The sequence below is a fragment of the Mastigoproctus giganteus genome, chromosome 9 (genome assembly GCF_048544385.1).
Source record: "Mastigoproctus giganteus isolate SK-2022 chromosome 9, ASM4854438v1, whole genome shotgun sequence".
NCBI classification, from domain to species: Eukaryota; Metazoa; Arthropoda; class Arachnida; order Uropygi; family Thelyphonidae; genus Mastigoproctus; species Mastigoproctus giganteus.
The window spans coordinates 99,612,724-99,637,584 of NC_143583.1; the positions used below are offsets into that span (position 1 = coordinate 99,612,724).

The 24,861-nt window shown below is 37.1% G+C and overlaps 1 protein-coding gene across 2 annotated transcripts in view; it reads right to left on the reverse strand.

Annotated features, from left to right (window-relative positions):
• LOC150080587 (BLOC-1-related complex subunit 8 homolog) overlaps positions 1-24,861 on the reverse strand; it is a 60,392-nt gene that overhangs the window by 25,842 nt on the left and 9,689 nt on the right. For both annotated transcript variants that reach the window (XM_090381100.1, XM_090381099.1), the window contains exon 2: positions 5,884-5,946. In XM_090381100.1, coding sequence (XP_090237226.1) covers positions 5,884-5,946 — 63 coding nt within the window. The remainder of the gene's footprint in view (positions 1-5,883; positions 5,947-24,861) is intronic.

Here is a 24,861-nt window from a genome sequence, read left to right on the forward strand (position 1 = left end):
TAATCTGTCTATCTCAATCTCTAATTTAAAATGTTTTTAAAAATGCTTTTAAAATGTGTCAGCTTGAATAGATATGACCTTCAAAATTTTGAAGAACTGCATTGTTAAGATTTCAAAAAAAAAAAATTACATGCTACTCTTAAAATCTTCAGCAAGTGTTATGCCCCATGTCTCAACATGGAATACCAAGGGATCATTAGTTATTTAAAACTAAAGTGGAATTCAACCAAGACAAAAACAGAATTATGTTTGGAGGTGGTAATTCTTAAAGTTTTGCACCTGAAGTTAGTATTTCATAGGGCTCCTCCTCTATTTGTCGATAATATCAATATATATAAACCTGTTTACTTTACAAGTGCAATTCATAGTGAAGTATTACCAATAATACATGTCTGGCTCAAAATAACAGTTTCCTAATTAATAAAAAAAAAGTGAGATTATCAGTTTTTTTAAGCATACAAACAAAATAAGATCAGTTTTAACTTAATATGTAAAAATATAAAAATAAAAATATTTAAATACATAAAAATAGTTTGTAGAGTTACTTTATTTACCAACTTGGGAGAATCAATATATAAAAATAGTTTGTAGAGTTACTTTACGCATCATTTGAGGGGAATATATCTAAACTTCCAACATTATTTGGAAGCCTAGCTTCCAAAAGGATCTTTGCATGACTTAGGTGCTGGCTTGTTCTCGCATACACATAAAGATCTACATTTTTCCTGCCCTGGAATATGCTACCCAAGTTTGGTTACCCCATTTCGGCTATCAGACACCAGCATTAGAAAAAGTGCTATAGAGCACTTATGATATATTAAAAATATTGATTATAATCAAGTCTCGACAATGTTATTCACGGTTTAGCTGTCATTGCTAAAAGTTAGTTACCAGCTGAAGGGAGGAGTGCCAGTGCATACCAAAAAAAGAAAAAAAAAAAAATTGAGTTCTGTCATGAAGTGCAAATGAAAGCTTTTAAATTGTTATATAATTAGCTTTTATCTATATGCTAAATTAATTATGAAAGCTTTTAAATTTTGTTAAAGTAATTAGCTTTTATCTATATGTTAAATTAATTATAAATGATATATTAACTATTATTAGTTAGTAAAAGTTAATATATCATGTTAATAAAACAACTTAATAAGACAAAGTAATGCAACATGTCAAAAAAAAACAAGAGATATTAAGTAACAAGAGATACACACTTCCAAAGTTACAAACACTAGAAGAACAATAATCAAACAGTATTTGAAGATTAAATGCACATGGCATAATATGATATGGGTTTAAATTAACTATATAATATTGGTGTAGATACACCAATAGTTCCAGACTTAAGACGTCTGTGTTTAGGAATCACATGTGTAGAGGCCAATACACCTACTACAACTCAGCACAAGCTGGACAATATAAGAACAGCGTAGTAAAAGCTCTATTTGATAGAGCAGGATCACACTGCACCACCTCTGAGGATAAAGAAAAGGAAATTAATCGTGTCACGGCAGATCTTAGAAAATGCGGACAGATATAGCAGAGGAGTGTCTGAACGTAGGGAGCCGTTCGTTCCGGTGGCCACCGCATACATCCCCTACTATCTGGGCCTTACTGAGCGTCTAGCGAGAATTTTACGGGGTTATAAGACACGCTGTGTACAGCTTCCCGGGCGGAGGCTGTGCACAGCTGTATCACAGGTGAAAGACCGTATGCTGAAAGACCTCAGTAGTGGAGTTGTATACAGAATAGAATGCCCGGACTGTGGGGAGTGTTATGTGGGGGAAACGAAACGACGGCTCAGGGATCGTCTGGGGGAGCATTTAAATGCTATAAGAACCGCCGATTATAAGTCTACTGTGGCCGAACATTTTTGGGAGAAGCAGCATCAAATCTCCCCAGAGGACATGATCATCGTGGACCACGCGCATGGGTACTGGGAGTGTAAATGGCTAGAGGGTTTACGGATTGGCTCATCCAGTAAGAATACCATGAATAGAGACAGAGGTATACGCATACATCCTATTTTTGAAGCAGTTGTCTGCAGCATGGATGAATGATTTTGTTTGCCACATACCCGAGACATTTCCGCTTCCGGTTCTGCCCATGCGCCGAGGGAACCACGTGGAGGAATAACACATGTGGAGGTATCGTGAGCCTGTTATATAAGGAGTTGGTGCAGGAAGTCTTATCACTGTTCAGGAAGAGAGCTGACGCTCTCGAAAGCTTCAGGTTTTTTAGCACTTTTAATCTTTATATTTTAGCATATTTTATAGTAAATGATTTTATTATTTTATTTTATTCAGTCAGTTTTAGCATTCTGTAACATACAGCTACCAGTTTATTGTAAATTATAGTAAATGATATTTATTTGTAAAATTTTAGTTACAGTAAAACTTGTTTAATGGTCGGTGTATGAGTTCACTTATTTCCTAGATATGAATTTTCCCGACCTCAGAGGCCTCTTTCAGGACAATCAATGTATACTGAAGCAATGCACATTCAACGTGACTCGTGAATAATTGTGTGGGCAGCAGAGATATGGCATAAGTGAAACATACGTGGCTATGATGCAGGAATTTCTCATGCTTTGACTATAGTACATTATCAAAACTCATGGGTACGTTATGCCAGTAGGACTGTGCACTATCACACTTCACATTCAGCATCCAGTGCTCCCTTGATGAAGTTTCTTAATAAATGGATTGTAGGAGAAGGAGCATCTGAATAACAACTACAATCACTGGATTAGACAATTTGATTTGTTCTTCTGGGACATTTGAAATCAGTTGTGCATCAAGATCAGACAGCTGCAGAACTAAAACAAAAAACTCACATCTGAATTTACAAAGATCAGCAAAAATGTGTTACTTAACATTCAAGAATTATATGTTTTTAAAATTAAGAAATCTTTAAAAATAAATGGTGGAATATTTTAAAATAACTAATTTAGCATATGAGTTAAATAGAGACAAGTATTATTATTGGTCAAGTTATTACTTTTCACCTATATATTATTCTATATTTTAATACCTTATATTATTTTCTGTTAGAATACACAAGTTTTATTTGCTAAATTATACTCAGTTCAACAATGCAATTTATTGCTCAGAAACTGAAAAAATTCAAAACTGGCAACCTCCACAAGTAACAATGTTGCTAGTTTGGGGGACTTCATACTTTTAATATGTAAAGTGATAAGAGTAGAGAATGTTCTTGTAGCTAAGTGGTCAGGTGTGAGGATACATAAGTACACTTGTTTTCAGTGACCAAGGTTCAAGCCTGCGACTGCTAAATATGATGCTATTTCTTTCAATCTTGTGAACTCCTCTGACCGTGTGGTAGTCCCAGAGTATAAACACAAAAATTATCATTATTCTCAAGAAAATATTTCTAAAGAATAAGGGTCTTTCATTAAATTCTCTGAAATGAAAATATTCACCCAAAAGATTACTCTACAGAATTCTCTCTCATTAACTATATAGACACCAGACAAAAAAATCAGCCATCTATATAATTTTTAAATTAATAATGCATAACACCCTCCTTTAGCACAAATCGCTTCATAAATTCTCAGTGGTAAGGATTAAACTAAACCTTATAATTATTTTATATCAATATTAGTATATTCTGGAAACAACCGAGCCTTCAAGGTTTTATGAATGCTGCTGTTGTATTTTCACTTTCCATTCAAGATAACATAATCCCATACATTATCTATAGGATTTGAATCTGATGACTTGGCTCACCAATTTAAATGCCTAACCATTCCTGTATGTTCCTCGTGCCATTTTAAAACTATAGAAGCCCTGTGTTCATTAGCTGTCATCCTGGAATACAGGAGTATCAAAATCATGAATGTTCCTCAAAACATTCAGCAAAATGCACAACCTGATCAACCACAATATTTGTATAGCCAGCCTGATTCAACCTGGTTGGTATTTCAAGTAGGGTAGCCACTTCATAATGGTTAAAACATCCCAAAAGCATTGCTGATCCACCACCAGCTTGTATAACATCTTGTACACAGTCTGCATGAAATGCCTCATTGCTTCTCCTGAATGAATGTAAATTAATTTAAATTTTTCCTATACTCTAATGATGGCAAGCATTGAGTTCAGGCAAAATTTAGATTCATCAGATCATATTGCAACTTTCAGGTCATCAAGTCCAGTTTTTATGCCTTTTAGCTATTCTTAGTCAGGGTTTTTAAGGTGCATTGACATATATGCATAATGCATCTATTGTCTTCAACATGTCCATCCATGTGTGATAACTTTACTCCCAGCAGACGTATTTTCATTAAATTTTATATTTGGGCACTTTAGAAATATCTGTTGAGCTTTCCCAAATTTCATTAAAATCAGAGCACTAGAAATCAGACAATTATTATTTCTTTGTCTATCCAGTTGTAATAACTCAACTCCCAGCAGCCAAATTTTTGTGAAAGTTTTTATACTTTGCTTTGTTAGAATGATTTGTGAAGCCTTCAAGTTTTGTTAAAATCAGACCAATGGAAAATTGGCAATTATTATTCATTCTACATTATACATACTGTATATTGTAGCTGAGATACTGGATAGTTTGTTGCCACATGCTGGTTGAAAGAATGAATGGGCAATGTGGCAGATACATGGAAATGAAATGTTCTTGATTCCCAACATAACAGCTGTTGCTTTTTTTGTTACAAATCATGAATTATTACTATTTGCTAACTGTACCTGAAATTCATTAACATTAACTAACATACACTGCTCCAAATATCCTTGTTATGCAGCTCTTCACAGTATGCTCTTAAAAATCAGTTGCTAGTTCCTTGAATAACTGCTTCAAGAAGTTCTTGTCATGTTTGATCACATTTTGTTTACTAGATACAATAGTTTTCAACAATCACAATTATTTAGCACAGACTTTCGATCACAATTCTACAAGTGATTTTTGGTTGATTTCCACTCACACTATTCCTTAAAAAAATTCTTATTACTATTCTTTCTGAAACACTAGCAAATTCAGCTACTTCTTTAACAGGATGTTCTTTAGATAAAATGCTATCACTCCTTTTTGCAATTCACCAGAATCTTTTCTACATCCTCATCTTTCATGGTGGAAACCCTTGTTTCTTCAGTCACTTGTTTCTGGTATTCCTGTAAATAGAGAAAATGGGTTAACCTCATACTCTAATTTTAGTGTTAAGAGCATAGAAAATACAAGTGTTCAATCTGTTACCTGCCTAAATACCCAAGTGACTAATTTTTTGTCCAGTGTTTATATACTAATCCAACATCACTTATAATAGTTCTTCAAATAGGCCTCTGGGGTTGGGTATACTCATACCATGATTTTTAGTGTTTTCCACCAACCATGGAATAAAACGAAAGACGAAAAACTCAAATTTTTTTTTTTTTTTTTTTTTAAATGAAAGAAGGTAGAAGCCTTTGAAAGCTTCAGTTAGTATTTTAGCGCTTTTAACCCAGTATATTTTATTGCATTTTAAATTCGGCATTTTATTATTATCCTGTATATCACAGTTGTTTTATTTTAAAATTACTATCAGTAATATTTTGTTTGTAAATAATTTATTGTAAATATTAAATATTTAAAAAAAAAAAAAAAAAAAATTTGGGTTTTTCTTCACACTGTTGAGAAAGAAGGTAGAAGTCTTTGAAAGCTTCAGTTAGTATTTTAGTGCTTTTAACCCAGTATATTTTATTGCATTTTAAATTCGGCATTTTATTATTATCCTGTATATCACAGTTGTTTTATTTTAAAATTACTATCAGTAATATTTTGTTTGTAAATAATTTATTGTAAATATTAAATATTTAAAAAAAAAAAAAAAATTTGGGTTTTTCGTCTTTCGAAAATCATAGTATTTCCAGAGAAACTTACATTTTTTAACTTTAATTTCAAGCTCTCCATCTGATGGTACTGCTGTAGCATTCTGTCCTTCATCTATAATGGAGCAGACATAATAAAATAATATATAAAATTAGCAAATTATTCTGCAATTACAAAAAAAATAAATAAATAAAATAATCATTTACAAATAATTTTTTTCAACCTCATGTGGTATTTATTCAAAGGGAGTTTTTATCTTTTGTGTACTGATATTCTCATGTACTTTAAAAATGGGATGTGCACATATTTTTATGATTTTCCTTGACATATGATATACTAGAAATTTTCTTTTTGTTTTTTTAAAAGTTAACTGCACAATTTTTTTTATTTCTAAAACTAAACAAAATGTACACTATTTTGTAACTGTTAATTGTAGGAAATTTGCATTCATTGCAGTTTCCTTTTTATTGATTAAAATTCTCATTATAATTTCAAAAAGAAATCCCTAATCTTACAAGGATATGGGTCCTGTTATAGTGTAGTATATCACATGTTAACATTATGCTATGGTACCTCACATGCAATAAAGATTCTCTATTCCATTTAGTAAGACAATATTTAAACATATCACTTCCAAATTCTTGATTAGCTGAAAGTCATACCAGTGTATTTTTTTTTTTTTTTTTTTTTTTTTTTTGTTAGTGCATCGGCTTCTGTGGCCATAATGCACCTCCCAAAGTTCTGCATTTTACTCTGGTCCAAGCCAGAGGCGGGATTCAAACCCACAACCTTTGGGTTGCCAGGCAGGCACTTTACCCACCTGGCTAGCCTGGTCAGCTACCAGTGTATCTCTGCCAGTGTACTTCTAATATTTCTGCTATATATGTTTCGTGCATAATTATGTATCATACAAAATGATGGCTACATCCAGCACTGACTGACAGTCCATAACACAAGTTATTGTACAGAAATAATTATTTTAATGTAATGCAATTTTCTGTGTCAAAAACGTATGACTTTCATGTGTTTGGACTATAAGGAGAAGAAAAAAAATAACTGCAGTAATCAACAAAATAAAGCTTCATTAGTATTCCAAAATGAGTCAAATTCATACTAACATATTTTAGTAAGGTTCATATATAATATATCACTCAGTGTAGTGAGCCTGAGAATTTTTACAAGTATCCAAAATCAGTTCCAGATATTCATCAAATTCATATTAATTTTTTTTGTATGCAATGTCTTGTGAAGCCAACACCAGATTATAAAAATAATTGTCTATTATGTTTAATATAAAAAATAATAATAATAAATAATTACACAAATACTAAAACAAATTTCTAAATATAAGGTGGCAAAAATACTATGCTTTTAAGCATATTCATGGCCACAACTTCATCCAAACCAGTAGTTCTCAAACTGTTGACTGTAAGTCCCTCCTCCCAAAGAGCTTGTGAAGAAATGGGGATCCACAATTTTTTTTTTTTTTTTTTTTTAAATTTTGCTTCAGGTTTAAAATTGATTCTTTTTTGTTTATTTCCAATGAAATGGTTTTATTTTATAAAGAAAGATTCTACTACTGTTTTACTTGATATAAAGATTAAAATTTAATTATTAAAAGTAAAGTGCATATTTACTTCTTGCCCACCTTTAAACCAGACGAAATAATATGGTTTTATTCATGGGAGGGCAGACTTGAACAAATTCACTTCTTTTCAGAGGCTGCAGTATTGCAAAGTTTGAAACCCCTGTTTTTGACTGTCACTTAGAGAAAGCTAACAGGCAAATATATTATATATTAACAAAAGATAAAATAAGCAAATAAATGATAAACAAAGACAAGTAGAATGTGATTACAAGATCCTACTTGAGTGATACGTGTGAATGATGCCAATTCAGTCACACATCTGAAGTTACCACATGTCTAATAGCGTACCTCATTCTAAACTATTAATGATGGGGAAGATCAGCACATCATGGTTGCAGTTCATGTCATTAGCTGAACTCAAGATATGAAGAGATAGTAGTAGTAGGGCCATGTGATGCAAGAAAGCAAGTATATGAGCTTATGCAGCATCAGCCCAAAAAAAAAAAAAAAATCACACCATTCCCTCCAAATGCCTGTCCAGTTCCTCCTTAAATTTATTTAACCTATCAACTTCCACGACAGATAGAAGTTTGTTCCAGTAATTAACCACCCATGGCTAAAGGCAAATTTCCACACATCTATTCTACATCTGTCTTTTCTTAATTTGAATTTATGCCCCCTTAGGTTCGTAATCTGCACAAGTGGAAGGATCCCATCAGAATTCAGCAAGCTCAACCCATTCAAGGCCTTATATACCTCAATCAGATCACCGCGCAGGTGCCTAGTCTCCAGCCACTGCAATTTGCAGAACTTAAGCCTCTCTTGGTAAGAGGATCCCCTTCATTCCCCTCACCAATCTTGTTGCCCTTCTCTGCACATGCTCAAGCAAATCTACATCCTTCCTAAAATGAGGCCACTAGACCTGTACGCAATACTCAAGGTGTGGCCAGAGGGACACACCTTGAGTACTGCGTACTCAAGAGTATGCAGTACCTCCGGCGCCTCCGTAGCCAGGTGAGCAGGAGCAGCAGTGCATAGCACATGCTTCTTGATTAGACCGGGGTTCGAGCCCATGACCACCAAATACGGAGAATGCAGAAAGGTCAGGGAATGACCACCGCATAACCCCGGAGCAATATGGCCTTAGTTGCTAATGCTCCTAAAAACCAAAACAACAAACAAACAAGCAGTACCTCCTTTTCCCTGCTAGAAAAATTCCTATATATCATTGACAAAACCCCATGACCTGCCCTGGCAGCCTGTCTCCATTGCTCAGAAAACTTCATATCTGACTGCACAATTACTCCCAGGTCTTTTTCATTTTCTACCACCTTAAGTGTAGTACCACAAAGTTGGTACGTTTCTCTGGGGTTACTTCTACCCATATGCAGTACTTTGCATTTGTCAAGGTTAAACTTCAGTTGCTACTTCTTAGCCCATCTGCCCAAATTTTCTAGATCCTGTTGCAGTAGCACGCTGCCATTACTGTCATTAACAACCCTACCAACCTTTGTATCATCTGCAAACTTCGACACTAAGCCTGATATACCTTCATCAATATCATTGATAAATATACAAAACAACAGTGGACCCAACACCGAACCCTGTGGGACTCCACTAATAACATTAGTCCACGAAGAGCAGCACCCACCCTCTGTCTTCTCCCACTCAACCATCCTTTTATCCATTCTGGCAACTTACCCTTAATACCATTCTGCTCCAATTTGTACAATAGTCTTCCATGTGCAACAGTGTCAAAAGCTTTCCTGAAATCCAAACATATGATATCAAAATTATTTTTTGCATCCAGTTCATTTGTAACCACATCATAATGTCCTATCAAATTTGTCAGACATGACTTTCCCTTAACAAACCCATGCTGTGTCTGAATTATTGCTGCAGTCTTGTCTAAATGATCCCGCAATGCATCTTTACCCAGTGACTCCATTATTTTACCCGGAACAGAAGTTAAACTAACTGGTCTGTAATTACTCGTGTCACCCTTCGATCCCCCTTTGTGAATTGGGGATACATTTGCACATCTCCAGTCCGTAGGCACCTTCCTTGAGTCCAAGGATGCTCTCATAATTATGGCTAAGGGTGTGCTTAGTTGCTTTGCCGCCTCCTTTAATATAACTGGATAGATCCCATTCACCCCAGGTGCCTTTCTTATGTTTAACTTCAACAATTTCTCCTCCACTTTGCTCTCAGTTATTACAAAATCATTAAGCACCCTGCAACAATTTGATAACTTTCTGCCATTTTCAAACCTTAATAACTCCTCATGTGTGAATGTAGGTGCAAAATATTCATTCAGTTTGTTTGCTATCTGGGCAGGATCATCAACAGATTAAAGACATTCCTGTGATGCTAATTATAAGTTTAACCAATAATCTCCATGTGGTCACTGTTCACAACCCTACAAGTTTTAACAAAAAAAAATCAGCCAACAATGGCAGATAGCATGACCTTTGGTTATGGAATAGTCTTCAGAGGAGAATGATGGGAACGATTCCTTAAAATCATGAGTCCAAATGTGCCAATGGGTTAAAGTATTATCATATTTTATGTAAAAACAATATTGTAAACTGGATTTATTATAATTTTTTTAGAAATTGTGATAGATATTGGTCACTCTGTGTAAAAACTGAACACAGCAAGAAATGATAATACAGTTAATCAATTAGACAGACAATGCTATTTCTTTGGGCTTTGCTTTTAGAATTTGTTTTCAGATTCCTTTTATAATAAAAGGAAGAAAAAAAAAAAAGTCTGAACATTGAGCCCAAACGCTACAGCAGTGGTTTTCAACATTTTTTTTTAATAACAGCACCCCTAAGTAATTTATTTTATTTTTGGGCACCCCTACTCAATTTTCTCAATATATATACAGGCAGGCCTCGGTTAACGCGATTAATTCGTCCTGCGAGTGCATCGCGCAAAACGGAAACGCGTTAATCGAACATCATAACCAATAGGAAAAATTATAATTGGTCCTTGACCTTCTGGAATGTCCACAAAGAATTTTAAAAATACCTTTTAAATAACTTTTTAACTGTATATAATGTAAAAGATAATGAAAATAATTATGGATTTAAATGTTTATTGCATAAAACAGCGGTTCTTAAACTGTGCGCTGCGGAATGTTTTAAATTTTCAAGGGAAACACAGTGATACTCGACATTTGTTGGACACCGCGCGAACTACTAGCTCGAGATAGTTCACAGTTCCAGCATTTCTTATTAAGTTGTTTGGACCTAACTACTAAACGAAACTGTTAGGTATTTCTTTTGGTCTGGGTGCACCTTGAAAAAATTACTGAGACATTAAAGGCGCCGTGAACCGAGAAACTTTGGGAACCTCTGACATAAAATACACAATGAAGAAATTACTGTTGCGGAAATATTTGAACAGTGTTGACTTTCTCTTTTCATCAATCAATTTCTGATAGCCGACAACAATCTTCTCTGGGCCCTGGCGAAATAAATATCGCAGAGAACATCAAACCTTTTGTTTGAGGTTCTATGTGATACGAAAGATTTCATCTAATTCTTTTACCGTTATCTCCTTCGCAGTAACATTTTCATCTGGCTCATTTAAAAATTTGAACTTTTAAATACAAGTCTGCATTGACTTTATTAGCGGGAGACAAACAACTAACACATCTTCTTCTGATGGTTGATGGAACACACCGAGGCAGGCAGCAGGCAAACATTTGTTTATTGACCGTACGACTCGCGGTAAGTTTAACGTGCGATTCAAATCTTTTTCAACTATCGCATAAAAAAAAAAAAAAAAAAGATCGCGTTAACCGGAAATTTGCATCGTCTAAAGTGAAAAATGGTATCATTTTTCAAATAGCGTTAACTGAATATCGCGTTAATCGAACCCGCATTATGTGAGGCCTGGCTGTGTATATATTGAGAAAATTGATGATAATATTAAAATATGTTATATGATATTTATTGCAATAATATAATTATAAAAATTACATTTCATAATACAAGTTATATATATATATATATAGATACAGTATATAATTTTATTCTTTATATAGAGGTACTAAGTAAACAAATTATAGATCACCACAAAATGAAAAAGATACTCTACACCTTTTTATAATGAAATAAACATATAAATTAAAAAATAATAAGTTTAAGCAACTTAAACCCAAATTACGTGACACCCCTGGAATGTTTTTACGCCACTTGAAGGTGCCATGGCACCCCGACTGAAAACCACTGCGCTACAGGGTCATATGTGTGTGTACAGAAAACCCCATATACAGGGGTTTTCAATTAAAACGTCTGGGTCCATCAAGCTAATTTTTGGGTTTAAACTATTTATCGGCTGGACTTTTTTTTTTTTTTTAAAATCATACCTGGGCTAAACTTTTTGAATTTAATTTGGATATTAAAATTAGACTAAATATTACCATTTAGATTTTATGATTTCTCAATTAAAATTCTGTCTCATCAACTGCTTTTTTTCCCAGTGGAAAAGTTGTTCCTTGCCTTCAATTTAGTCTAAAAATCAAAACTCTGTACTTGAGAAACAAATGCAAGCCAATTTTATTAGATATAAAAATAAAAACAAATACAATGGTTGCAGTGTTAAGAGACATGACACAAATGCACTTGTAGTCATTTACAGCTAAACATGCATGCTGAAAACAAACATCGGCTTGGGTAAAGAAAGCCTGCACGAGAACGACGACAAACGTCGGATAACTTACGCGGTAAATTAGTTTGCCGATACGGCACTCTAGCGCTGCTCACTCGGTAAACAGACGGTAGGTGTTATCGGACTGGAGCAAAGTCGAGAACGATATACTGATTGACAGGTAGGCGTGGCAAACAATGAAATGATTGGTGGTGGGCGCGACAGACGACAAGCCACTGTGTAGTCATTGGTTGGCATTATGATGTGTATTTACCAGTAAAGAACGGTGCATAATAGTTTTGTAATAAACGGTGAACAGGTAATAGTAGCAATGAATCTTTTAAAGATGGAAGAAATTTGTAAGGAAAATGAAACGTTGCTTGATTTTTTTATGAAAACTAAATTGATAAGACCGAAATTGTACTGTTTTAAGTGCAATGATTATTTTAAACTAATTGAATCACGAACAGAGTCATGTGGAAAGTTGTGGTTTTGCAAAAAATGTTCTTCACGAGTTTCTTTATTGAAACATAGTTTTATGGAAAATACAAAAGTTTCATTGAAAAAGATAATGTACATTATATACTTTTGGTCAACGTGCACGCCAGTAACTAAGACAGCATTCCATCTGGAAATTTCGAAAGTGACAGCAATTAAGTTTTATAAGAAACTAAGAGATATTTGCAGATTGCAGTTAATAAAAAAACCCATTAAGTTGGGTGGATCGGGGAAAATTGTAGAAGCAGACGAAACTGTACTGGTAAAACCAAAACATCACAGAGGACGAAATTTAACTGCTAAGAAGAAATGGGTGTTTGGTGTGTTCGAAAGAGAATCTAAATTCGTCTTCATGAAATTGATAAAAAATCGGAAAGCAAAAACTCTTCTGCGCATTATTAGAAAAGTAGTGAAGAAAAATACTACCATCATAACAGATGAATGGCGTGCATATAGCCGTATTACGGCCTTAGAAAAAAAGAAGTACAAACATTTAACGGTGAAACACAAGGAACATTTTGTAGATCCACATACAGGAGCACATACGAATAATATCGAAGCCCAGTGGAAGAAACTAAAAAGTGTAACTAAAGGAGTAAATGGCAGCTGTAAACATATGTTGATGGGTCACATTAATGAATATATGTGGCGTCAAATTTATGGGAAAAATCATGAAGATACTTTTCACAATATTGTTACTCAAATTGCGAATAGCTATTCAGGTCCAACTGTATGATTTGTACTCATGAATTTTTTTTCTGAGAAAGTTTCGTTCCGTTCATTTTATTTTCTTCATTGTGTTTTTTTTTTTTTTTTTCTCATATTAAAAGCAGATTTTTGGAGTTGATGAGTGCTTTTACTGTATTATTGATTTAGGTTTGGTTACGAAAAAAGGAAAAGGTTTCTTTGTTTTTCGTTGTATTTCATAACCTGAGCTTAAATGGTAGGTTAGGAAATAAAAGAGAAGGTTTCCTTGTATTTCTCGACCTAAACTTAAACGTTAGGTTGGGAAATAATAGAAAAAGAAAGAAAGATTCTTTATATATACAGTATACTGAATAGCTATTAAGGTGCTGATTGACGTTATGATACGTGTGTATCCGCATGAGTGTCTTTAAAAATAAAAGTACATTAATAAAAAAATTAATATTTTATTAATAAACAATTTATGTGCTAGTCCACTCATGATTCTAAAGAAAAAAGGTTAGGTTACCCCCTCCATTTCGGGAGAGGTTCAAGCTCCCATGGGATTCAAGTGGAGGTAACCTGACCTATTTTCACCATTAGGGCATATTATTGAACAAGAAAATAAAAATACGGTCATAAAAAAATTTATTTTTTTATGAATGTATTTCTAAATATGACTGATTCTAAAGAAAAAAGGTTAGGTTACCCCCTCCACTTCGGGAGGGGTTCAAGCTCCCATGGGATTCAAGTCGAGGTAACCTGATCTTTTTTCACCGTTACAGTAAATGTTAGGGCATGTACGATTAGGACAAGTTACCATTAGTGCTGCTACAGTGATACTAAACCGATGTTATCGTGTGTTGTGTTCGCGCACCAATCAGCACGTCGTTTGCCACGCCTACCTGTCAATCAGTATATCGTTCTCGACTTTGCTCCAGACCGTTAACACCTACCGTCTGTTTACCGAGTGAGCAGCGCTAGAGTGCCGTATCGGCAAACTAATTTTCCGCGTAAGTTATCCGACGTTTCTCGTCGTTCTCGTGCAGGCTTTCTTTACCTTCGCCCAAACATCATACAACCACTGTTCTTTTCCTTCAAATTAAATGTTTCAGCATTAAATTCAAAAACTCAGCCCAATAAACAAAAAAAAAAAAAAAAAAAATCCCACAAGACAATTAGCCTAAATTTTAAAATAAGGATAAGACTCCAGTGTCTTTTAATTGAAACACCCTATATACACGAACACCTCGCAAAATAGCCTGAAATATACAAATAACTGCAGGGGAATAAAATATGAAATACTAAGAACATACTTCTGTTCAAGTCCAATGTTACAGTTAATAATAATTATCTTTTCTTATTTTATATATACACACACACATACAATAAACAACAAAATAAGTGTAATTAACTGTAAAGGTGGATATAGAGAGACAGGGTGTGTAATTACAACTTCAAGTCAAAGCAGCTTTATAGGGTGGACCCCTTGGGAAATCCTACCCATAAAAGCCAACATCCTCATTCTTGTGAAGCTCATTATACACAGGATGGAGGTACCCTCCATGGTGGAAATCCACACTTGACCATCTACTCTGCACAAATCCCTACAGAACAACAATTTTCCATCTTCCTATGTGGAACCCAGCTGAAGTCCCCCCAGAAGCTTTTCCCATGACATCCTCGACTCCTTCAACCAAATTTGGGTCAACTGAGGAAGGATACATAGGGAGAAAGCTTACTGGACAACATCTTTCCATCAAGTCCACTTTCTCACATTCAGACAGCATGACATGATTAAACAGACACCTATCTCAGACCAAAGTCTTATTTCAAGTGGGGTGCTTTAGTTAGCAGAGGCATATGATGCGAGAAAGCAAGCTTATACACCATCAACCAAAAAAAAAAAAAAAAAAAAAAACCTTCCCATTTCACCCACCATTCACTCCAAAGGTTTGTCTAGTTCTGCCTTGAATTTAAGCTGTCAATTTCAACACCAACAGATGGAAACTTTTTCAGCAATCAACCACCCACTGGCTAAAGGCAAAGATCCGCACTTCTATTCTACACTGAAAGGACAGAATTCATGGGATACCTGGTTCCTGGGCAACAAGACACTGTCACCCTTCTTGTTAATAGACAAACCCAATGCTTGGCAGGTACATAAATATACAGCATCACTGCATTCACATAGATGGTAATTCAATGTCAGTATACTTGCTACCTGTGAGTCTAAAACGCTGATGGAACTGATATTTGGGTAACACTCATGTCAAGTGGACCCAATTTCGGCGAAGTCTGGACGGTCTGTGACAGCCAAATCCTCTGCTTGCACCTTCACGATGGTGGGACTGTTAGTAATCCTGGGTATAACCTCCATGCACAAGTACATGGTGGGTGACCATTCAGGTGTGAACCAACGTAAGCAGGGGTCGAGGTGTGGCACCCACACCACATGGAGGAACACCACCCCTCTATGTTACCAGGCAGTACTAGGTGGTAGATGACTCTCATCAACCGGTGCAATACCACCACTTTGCTTATCGGAGGCTTGAAGTGGTGGAAACCATGTTTAGTCTCTAGAGCTAAGTTCCGGTCAACCCTTCCCTATCTCTTCCATCATGCAGAATCATTGATGACTTTTGAGGTTATGATGAACGTCGTGGCGAGATCCAATGTTCCTTACATTTCGAGGATACAGCTCTAAAACGGTGTTCGCAGGCCGGCCACTAGTTAGTACACCGGACCGAACCTATTGGTAACTCTCTAGGAAGCTTCCGGATCAGCTAATGTATAATCTTGCTACCTCTACACTGCCAGATAGTGACTGGAGGGAGTCCGAGTAGTGTGTATGCGGGGAGCATTGTCGAGGCCACGTTATGTCAAGGATCTGGGTATATTCTTACCATGTGTACGCCATATCAAAAAATTTCATTACTTCATACAGCATGTCCCACCCACTTTTTCTTACTATTGAATACACCATGAATTGGTGTATTCTGGCATTCTTCTCCCTAAATAACTCCTCGTGTTGAATGTAGATGCAAAGTACTCAATCAGCTTGTCAGCTACCTGAGCAGATTCATCAACAGTTGAACCATTGGTATCAACGGGATCAATCAGATTCATCCCCTTCCTTCTAGAGTTTACATAAGTAAAGAAGCCTTTGCTGTTCCTCTTTGCATCCTTTTCCAACATTTTCTCATAATCTGTCTTCACTTCCCTGACCTCCTTTATGACTTCATTACAGACTAGCCCAGTGGTTTTCAACCTTTTTTAATAACGGCACCCCTACTCAATTTTTTGCCCGTTAGATCCGATTCTCTCCCTTGTGTGTGTATATATATATATACAGTGGTACCTCGGTATACGTCCTTAATCTGTTCCAGATCCTTGGACTTATACCAAACGAATTTTTCCCATAAGAAATAAAGGGAAAATGATTAATCTGTTCCCACGAAAAAAAATCCTATTGTAATTGGCATATTATACAATGTCCCTGATCTTTGTTTGGTAATCGATTTCATCCCCTTCGCAACGTCAGCAGATTTAATAATGTCTTTGTGTTTCACAATCGTAGATACCGTTGTTCTCGGCATACAGTATGTAGCAGCAAAGTCCTGGATACGCATGCCACCTTCATACTTATCAACAATCTCTTTTTTCACCTCCATGGTGATCCTAACCATTTTCTTCATTGCTTGGCGCTTCTCATTAACTTTCTTAGAACTCATGGTTAATGAATTTACAAAAAATTTACGCCAAAAAAACAAAATCACGTGAAAATTCACAGAGAGTTATAGCGTTATAGTGCGGATTGTTCACTGAATGGTAGAAACTGTCGTACTGACGCTCGTGGGCAGTCGTGGCAGAGATGCCAGATCGTACTCCCTCACCAAAAACCGAATTCAGTCGCTCGAGGACGCAAGCACGGTGTGTGCTTGTGTCCTCGTGCACGCATATGTCCTCAGTCAGTTTTTATTCGGAAAGCCGAGTGAGGACGGGCGCGCATACTTTGCTAGCGTCCGTCCTTGGTCGGCTTTTATTCAGTTTTTGGAGAGGGGGTAAGATCTGGCATCTGAATTGTGGCTTTGTCTCGAGAGAGGTAAACAAGGGTAGCGCGCGGTGTCGTGACTCATTTTGACACACGCAAGTCGTATACCAAACAAAATTTTTCGCGTCCAAACAGGATGTATATCAAGTTGGACTTATTCCAAAGCGGACATATACCGAGGTACCACTATATATATATATATATATAGACACACACACACTCATATATATATACTCACTCATATATATCTAATATTAAAATATATATATGTTATATGATAGTTATTACAATAATATAGTTAGAAAAATTACATTTCATAATACAGATTATACATACAGGGTTATTCAAAATGAAGTCTGGGGTTTCAAACAATTCCTGTACACACATGAGCAGACATAGGAAGAAAGAAATATTTCCAGAATGCAAGTATAGTAATGAAGTTTTTTTACATACCTCATAAATGTTCAATATGAGAGCCTTTAGTGATCCGGCAGATATCAACTCGGAAAAGGAATTCTTCCCACGCACGGCTTAGTAAGTCAGGAGTGATGCTGTCAATGGTTTTGGTGATCCGATCTTTCAGTTCTGGTATAGTCGCAGGTAAGGGAGGCACAAAAACGTTATCCTTTATGAAAGCCCACAGGAAGAAATCACATGGCGTTAGGTTGGGAGACCGAGGCGGCCAGGATTCGATCTGCTGATCTGCAGCACTCCCATGTCCGATCAATTGCTGCGGTAAATGGTGGTTTAAAAAATTCTGGACTAGGTGATGGAAGTGACATGGGGCACCATCTTGCTGTAGGATGAAGTTCGCACTATCATCCTGTAGTTGGGGTAGAAGCCATAAATGTAATAAATCCAGATAAATCTCCTCAGTTACAATCTTTTCACAAAAGAAAAATGGACCATAAACTTTCCTTTGAGATATGGCACAAAAGACATTTACTTTCGGAGAGTCCTGCTCGTGTTCCACATGTGTATGCGGATTTGATGTCCCCCAAAATCGTACATTCTGCTTATTCACTTTCCCTGTGGAAGGTCGATTCATCAGAAAAAAATCACTCTGTCAGCAAACATGTCATCTTGTTCCATGCGGCTCTGCAGTGCAGTAGTTACTCCTCGCGCACAGATCATCTGGTTTCAAAGACTGCAACAGGGTTAGACGATATGGTTTCATTAGTAATCGCTTCCGCAAAACACGCCAAACTGTAGTTTGTGGGATGTGAAGTTCTTTGCTTGCCCTCGCAGTGGATTTCCTTGGGCTCCTTAGAAAAGTTTCCCTAATGCGTTCCACATTAGCATCTGATACGGGCAAGCAACTGGGACTTTTTCCCTTGCACAGACATCCTGTCTCCTTAAATTGCGTATACCACTGTTTAATTGTCTTGTCCGTTGGCAGATCTTTCTTAAATTTTGTCCGAAAGTGGCGTCGCACAACGGTAACAGATTTACTTAGAAAAAAATCACTCTGTCAGCAAACATGTCATCTTGTTCCATGCGGCTCTGCAGTGCAATAGTTACTCCTCGCGCACAGATCATCTGGTTTCAAAGACTGCAACAGGGTTAGACGATATGGTTTCATTAGTAATCGCTTCCGCAAAACACGCCAAATTGTAGTTTGTGGGATGTGAAGTTCTTTGCTTGCCCTCGCAGTGGATTTCCTTGGGCTCCTTAGAAAAGTTTCCCTAATGCGTTCCACATTAGCATCTGATATGGGTGAGCGACTGGGACTTTTTCCCTTGCACAGACATCCTGTCTCCTTAAATTGCGTATACCACTGTTTAATTGTCTTGTCCGTTGGCGGATCTTTCTTAAATTTTGTCCGAAAGTGGCGTTGCACAACGGTAACAGATTTACTTACATGAAACTCCAACACTAAAAGCTTTCTCATTACATTCCGAAGACATGTCACAACAGAGCAGAACTGGCATCACAGGCAAATGAACGACTGCACGGTGGTATGCGTCCAATGCCATCTGGTGGTTAGCCGTGCAGCATACCGAACATCGCGAGCGTGGGAACGAAACTTGAGTTATTATGCGTTCTTCCGAGATGGCTACAAATGATTATGACACATGCGCTTTCCCAAAAAAAAAATTCTGAAACCACGAACTTCATTTTGAATAACCCTGTATACAGTATATAATAATTTTATTCTTTATATAGAGGTACTAAGTAAACATATAAATTTTAAAAAAATAAGTTTAAGTAACTTAAACCCAAATTACGTAGCACCCCTGGAATGTTGTTGCGGCACCCTGGTTGAAAACCACTGGACTAGCTTATATCTACCACAGGCTTCCGTGTCACCTGATAATTTATATTCATCCCATATATTTTTCTTCTCTGCCACAAGTCTCATTAGTTCATCTGACATCCATTTAGGCCTAAATCTTGAACAGTATTTCTTAGTTGGTATGAAAAGCCTACTAGCTTCTGAGACTAATTCCTGCTCCCTATTTAGTATTAGTAATGGCTGTATGGTGCAAGAAAGCCTATGGCTAATACTGTACCAGCCAAAAAAAAAATGAATAAAACAATGATAAAAAAAATAAATAAATAATAATAATTAATAAAAGAAAAGGAAATTAAACCTATTATCCTATGCGCTTCCCTCACCCGAAGGTACTATCCAGATGACCTTCGAATTTCTCCAAACTGTCAGCCTCTACCACTCATGTAGGCAACTTATTCCAGTAATTTATAACTCGCTGGCTAAAATAAAACCTCCCAGTCCAATCTAAACATTTCCCCCCGTAACTTGAATTTATGGCCCCTAGTTCTAACATCATTTATAATTTTGAAAATTTCGTCCTCATTCATTTTACTGATGCCTCTCAGAGCCTTAAACACCTCAATCAAATCTCCTCTAAGGTGTCTAGTTTCCAAACTCTGCAACCCACATATTCGAAATCTTTTCTTCATAAGGACACCCCTTTGCCAATCTCACAAGGCGAGTTACCCGTCTTTGCATCCTTTCAAAAAGCTCGATGTCTTTCTTTAGGTGCGGTCTCCATACTTGAACACAGTATTCCAAGTGTGGTCTAACATAAGCCTTATATAATGGGATTATCACGTCCCTATCTCTACTTGCAAAAGTTCGATAGATCATCGATAGGACACCATGGGCCTTCCTTGCAACCTGTTTACAATGTTCAGAGAATTTCATGTCTGACCATATCGTAATACCCAAGTTATTTTCCTCCAGTACTGGGTTTAGTTGAACTCCACCAAGTGAATAAGTTATTTTGGGATTACTGTTTCCCAGGTGTAATACCTTACACTTTGTTGGATTAAAGCATAGCTGCCATTTTTCTGACCATTCCTGAAGTCTATCTAGGTCTCTCTGAAGAAGCTCAGCTTGACAGTGATCATTAACTACACTACCAATTTTAACATCATCTGCAAATTTAGACATCACGCCTTCTATCCCTTCATCGATGTCGTTTATGAAATTAAAAAAAAACAGTGGTCCTAATACTGATCCTTGGAGAATCCCACTTCTTACATCAACCCAATCTGAGGAATAGCCATTTATCACAACCCTCTGCCTCCTGCCCTGAAGCCATCCTGCTATCCATCTAAAGATTTTCCCAGTGATTCCAACCTGTTCCAGCTTATAAAGCAACCACTCATGTGGGACTGAGTCAAAAGCTTTGCTGAAATCTAAATAAACAATGTCGAAATTATTCCCTAAATCCAGCTCGTGAGTGACCCTTTCAAAATAGCAAACCAGATTTGTTAAACATGATTTTCCCTTTACAAAGCCATGCTGAGTATCCTTGAGAATTTCAATTCAATCCAAGTGATCCTGAATTCCACCCTTGTTCATCGCCTCCATGATTTTCCCTACCATTGAAGTCAGACTGATAGGTCAATAATTTCCAACTTCACTCTTAGAGCCACCCTTATGTATGGGAGATACATTGGCACTTTCCCAATCCAACGGAATCTCCCCAGAGTCTAGTGATGCTTGCATAATTAGCCTCAATGGTTCAGTGCACTCACTTGCCGCCTCCCTTAAGATTATAGGGTATATTCCGTCAACTCCAGGAGCCTTACTGGCCTGTAGGCTCGAAAGTTTTTTCTTTAAATAATCTTGCGGAATTTCAATATCATAAATTACATATTTTTCAACTTCGCTCCCACAATTTCCCATTGCTACAAAAGGTTTCTCATTTGTAAATATCGATGCAAAATAATTGTTGAGTTCATCTGCAATGGCAGCTGGTGTATTTAATACTATCCCCTTTCCCTTACGTAAAGGTCCGATTTGGTTTGTCCTGCTCACCTCCATTCACCTGAGAGGGCATAAATTCAAATTGAGGAAAGACAGATGTTTATTTGGTTTTTTTAGGAGCATTAGCAACTAAGGCCATATTGCTCTGTGAATATGCAGTGGTCATTCCCTGACCTTTCCGCATCCTCCATATTTGGTGGTGACGGGCTCGAACCCCGGTCTAATCAAGAAGCGTGTGATACACACTACTGCTCCTTCCCACCTGGCTACGGAGACGCCTGGAAAGACAGATGTAGGATAGACGTGCGGAAATTTGCCTTTAGCCAGCGGGTGGTTGGTTGGTGGAACAGACTTCCATCCCTTGTGGTGGAGGTTGATAGCCTAAATAAGTTTAAGGCTCAGCTGGACAGGTATTTTGAACGAACAGAGGGGTGAAGTGGAAGTGGGTTTTTTTTTTTTTGGCTGATGCTGCATAAGCTTGCTTTCTTGCATCAAATGCCTCTACTAATGCTAATGCTCTTCTTGGCATTTATATATGTGAAGAATTCCTTATCCCCCCCCCCCACTCTTTGCTCTGTTTGCTAGTGATTTCTCATAAACTGCCTTTGCCTGTTGAACCTTTTCTGTGGCTCTATTACAGATCATCTTATAGCTGTTATAGGCTTCAGTACTTTTTATTGCTCTGTAACCTTTCCATGGCATCTTTTTCTGCTCAAGTAATGTGGCAACTTCATTATTCATCCAACTTTGAACCCACCTCGTGGAGTATTTTTTTAATGGTAAATACGCATTCAAGGCATCTGTGATTAATGTTTTAAAATACCACAGTTCAATTGTATTCATTCTCTGTGCGATATCTACCCAGTTCTCAGGGAGAAATGTACACTTTTATTTGATGTTTAACATTGACAAATGCAAAGTACTGCATATGGGTAGAAGATTGTTTATTTGTTTGTTATTTGGGTTTTAGAAGCATTAGCAACTAAGGCCATATTGCTCTGGGATATGCGGTGGTCATTCCCTGACCTTTCCGCATTCTCCATATTTGGTGGTGACGGGCTCAAATCCCGGTCTAATGAAGAAGCGTGTGCTACGCACTGCTGCTCCTTCCTCCTGGCTACAGAGGCACCTATGGGTAGAAGTAACCCCAGAAGAACATACCAACTGTGTGGTATTACACTTAAGGTGGTAGAAAATGAAAAAGACCTGGGAGTAATTGGGCAGTCAAATATGAAGTTTTCTGAGCAATGAAGACAGGCTGCAAGAGCAGGTCATGGGGTTTTGTCAATGATATACAGGAATATAGCAGGAAAAAGGAGGTGATTATCCCTTTGGATAAGGCAATGGTCAGGCAACGCCTTGGGTACTGCATACAGGTCTGAAGGCCTCATTTTAGGAAGGATGCAGATTTGCTTGAGCGTGTACAGAGAAGGGCAACAATATTGGCGAGTGGAAGGAAAGGTCCTCTTACCAAGAGAGGTTTTCAAGTTCTGCAAATGGAAGCGGCTGGACACTAGGCACCTGCGAGGTGATCTGATTAAGGTGTATAAGGCCTTGAATGGGCACACTGAATTCTGATGGGATTCTTTGCTTGCTCAGATTATGAATTAGGGGGCATAAATTCAAATTGAGGAAAGACAGTTGTAGAATAGATGTGCGGAAATTTGCCTTTAACCAGCGGGTGGTTAATTGCTGGAACAACTTCCATCTGTCGTTGTGGAAGTTGATAGCTTAAATAAATTCAAGGAGGGACTGGACAAACTTTTAGAGGGAATGGTTGTGCGATTTTTTTTTTTTTTTTTGGCTGATGCTACATAAGCTCATGCACTTGCTTTCTTGCATCACATGCCACTATTACTATGTAAAAAACTATACAAATTCTTGGGGGGTATAGATGAGTGAAGTGTGTAGTTTTTTTTTGGTTTTTTTTTGGCTGGTATTATATAAACTTTATTTCTTGTATCATTTGCCACTACTACTAAATAGAAAAAATATATACAAATGTACATGATCAAAGATATGGGAACATGGTAGGTGAGTATAAAACACTATGTATAAGTTGCCAACTTAAGAGAAGAAATACAAAAAAAAAAGTAAGAAAAAGAAGTGAAAAAGGTTAAAGAAAGTTAAGTATATTATAATAATAAGTAATCAATGAAAATAGCATTAGCATTAGTAGAGGCATATGATGCAAGAAAGCAAGCTTATTCAGCATCAGCCAAAAAAAAAAAAAAAACCCACTCCCATTTCACCCCTCCGTTCGTTCGAAATACCTGTCCAGTTGAGCTTTAAATTTGTTTAGGCTATCAACTTCAACAACAAGTGATGGAAGTCGGTTCCACCAACCAACCACCCGCTGGCCAAAGGCAAATTTCCGCACATCTATCCGACATCCGTCCTTCCTCAATTTGAATTTATGCCCTCTGAGGTGATTATTCTGAGCAAGATGAAGAATCCCATTGGCATTGAGCATGCTCAAACCATTCAAAGCCTTATACACCTCTATCAGATCACCTCGCCGGTGCCTAGTCTCCAGACTCTGTAATTTGCAAAACTTAAGCCTTTCTTCGTAAGAGCAACCCTTTGTTCCATTTACTAATCTTGTTGCCCTTCTCTGTACCCGTTCCAGCAGCTCTACATCCTTCTTGAAATGAGGCCTCCAGACCTGTATACAGTACTCAAGATGTGGCCTAACCATTGCCTTATACAAGGGAATAATCACCTCCTTATCCCTGCTAGAAAAATTCCTGTATATCATTGACAAGACACCATGAGCTACTCTTGCAGCTCGTCTGCACTGCTCAGAGAACTTCATATCTGCCTGCACAATTACCCCCAGGTCCTTTTCATTCTCCACCACTGTCAGTGTAGTACCGCAGAGTTGATACGTTGCTCTGGGGTTACTGTATCCCATATGTAGTACTTTACATTTGTCAAAGTTAAACTTCATTTGCCACCTCTCAGCCCATCTGTTCAACCTTTCCAGATCCTGTTGCAGCAGTATAGCGTCAGTAGTGTCCTTAACGACCCTGCCAACCTTTGTATCATTTGCAAACTTGGACATTAAACTTGATATCCCATCATCAATATCATTCATAAACACCGAAAACAACAACGGACCCAACACTGAACCTTGAGGAACTCCACTAATAACATTAGTCCACGTTGAGCAGTGTCCATTGATTACCACTCTCTGTCTTCTGCCACTCAACCATCCCCTTATCCATAGCAGCAATTTGCCTCCAATGCCACACTGCTCCAATTTGTGCAGCAGTCTTCCATGTGCAACAGTATCGAAAGCCT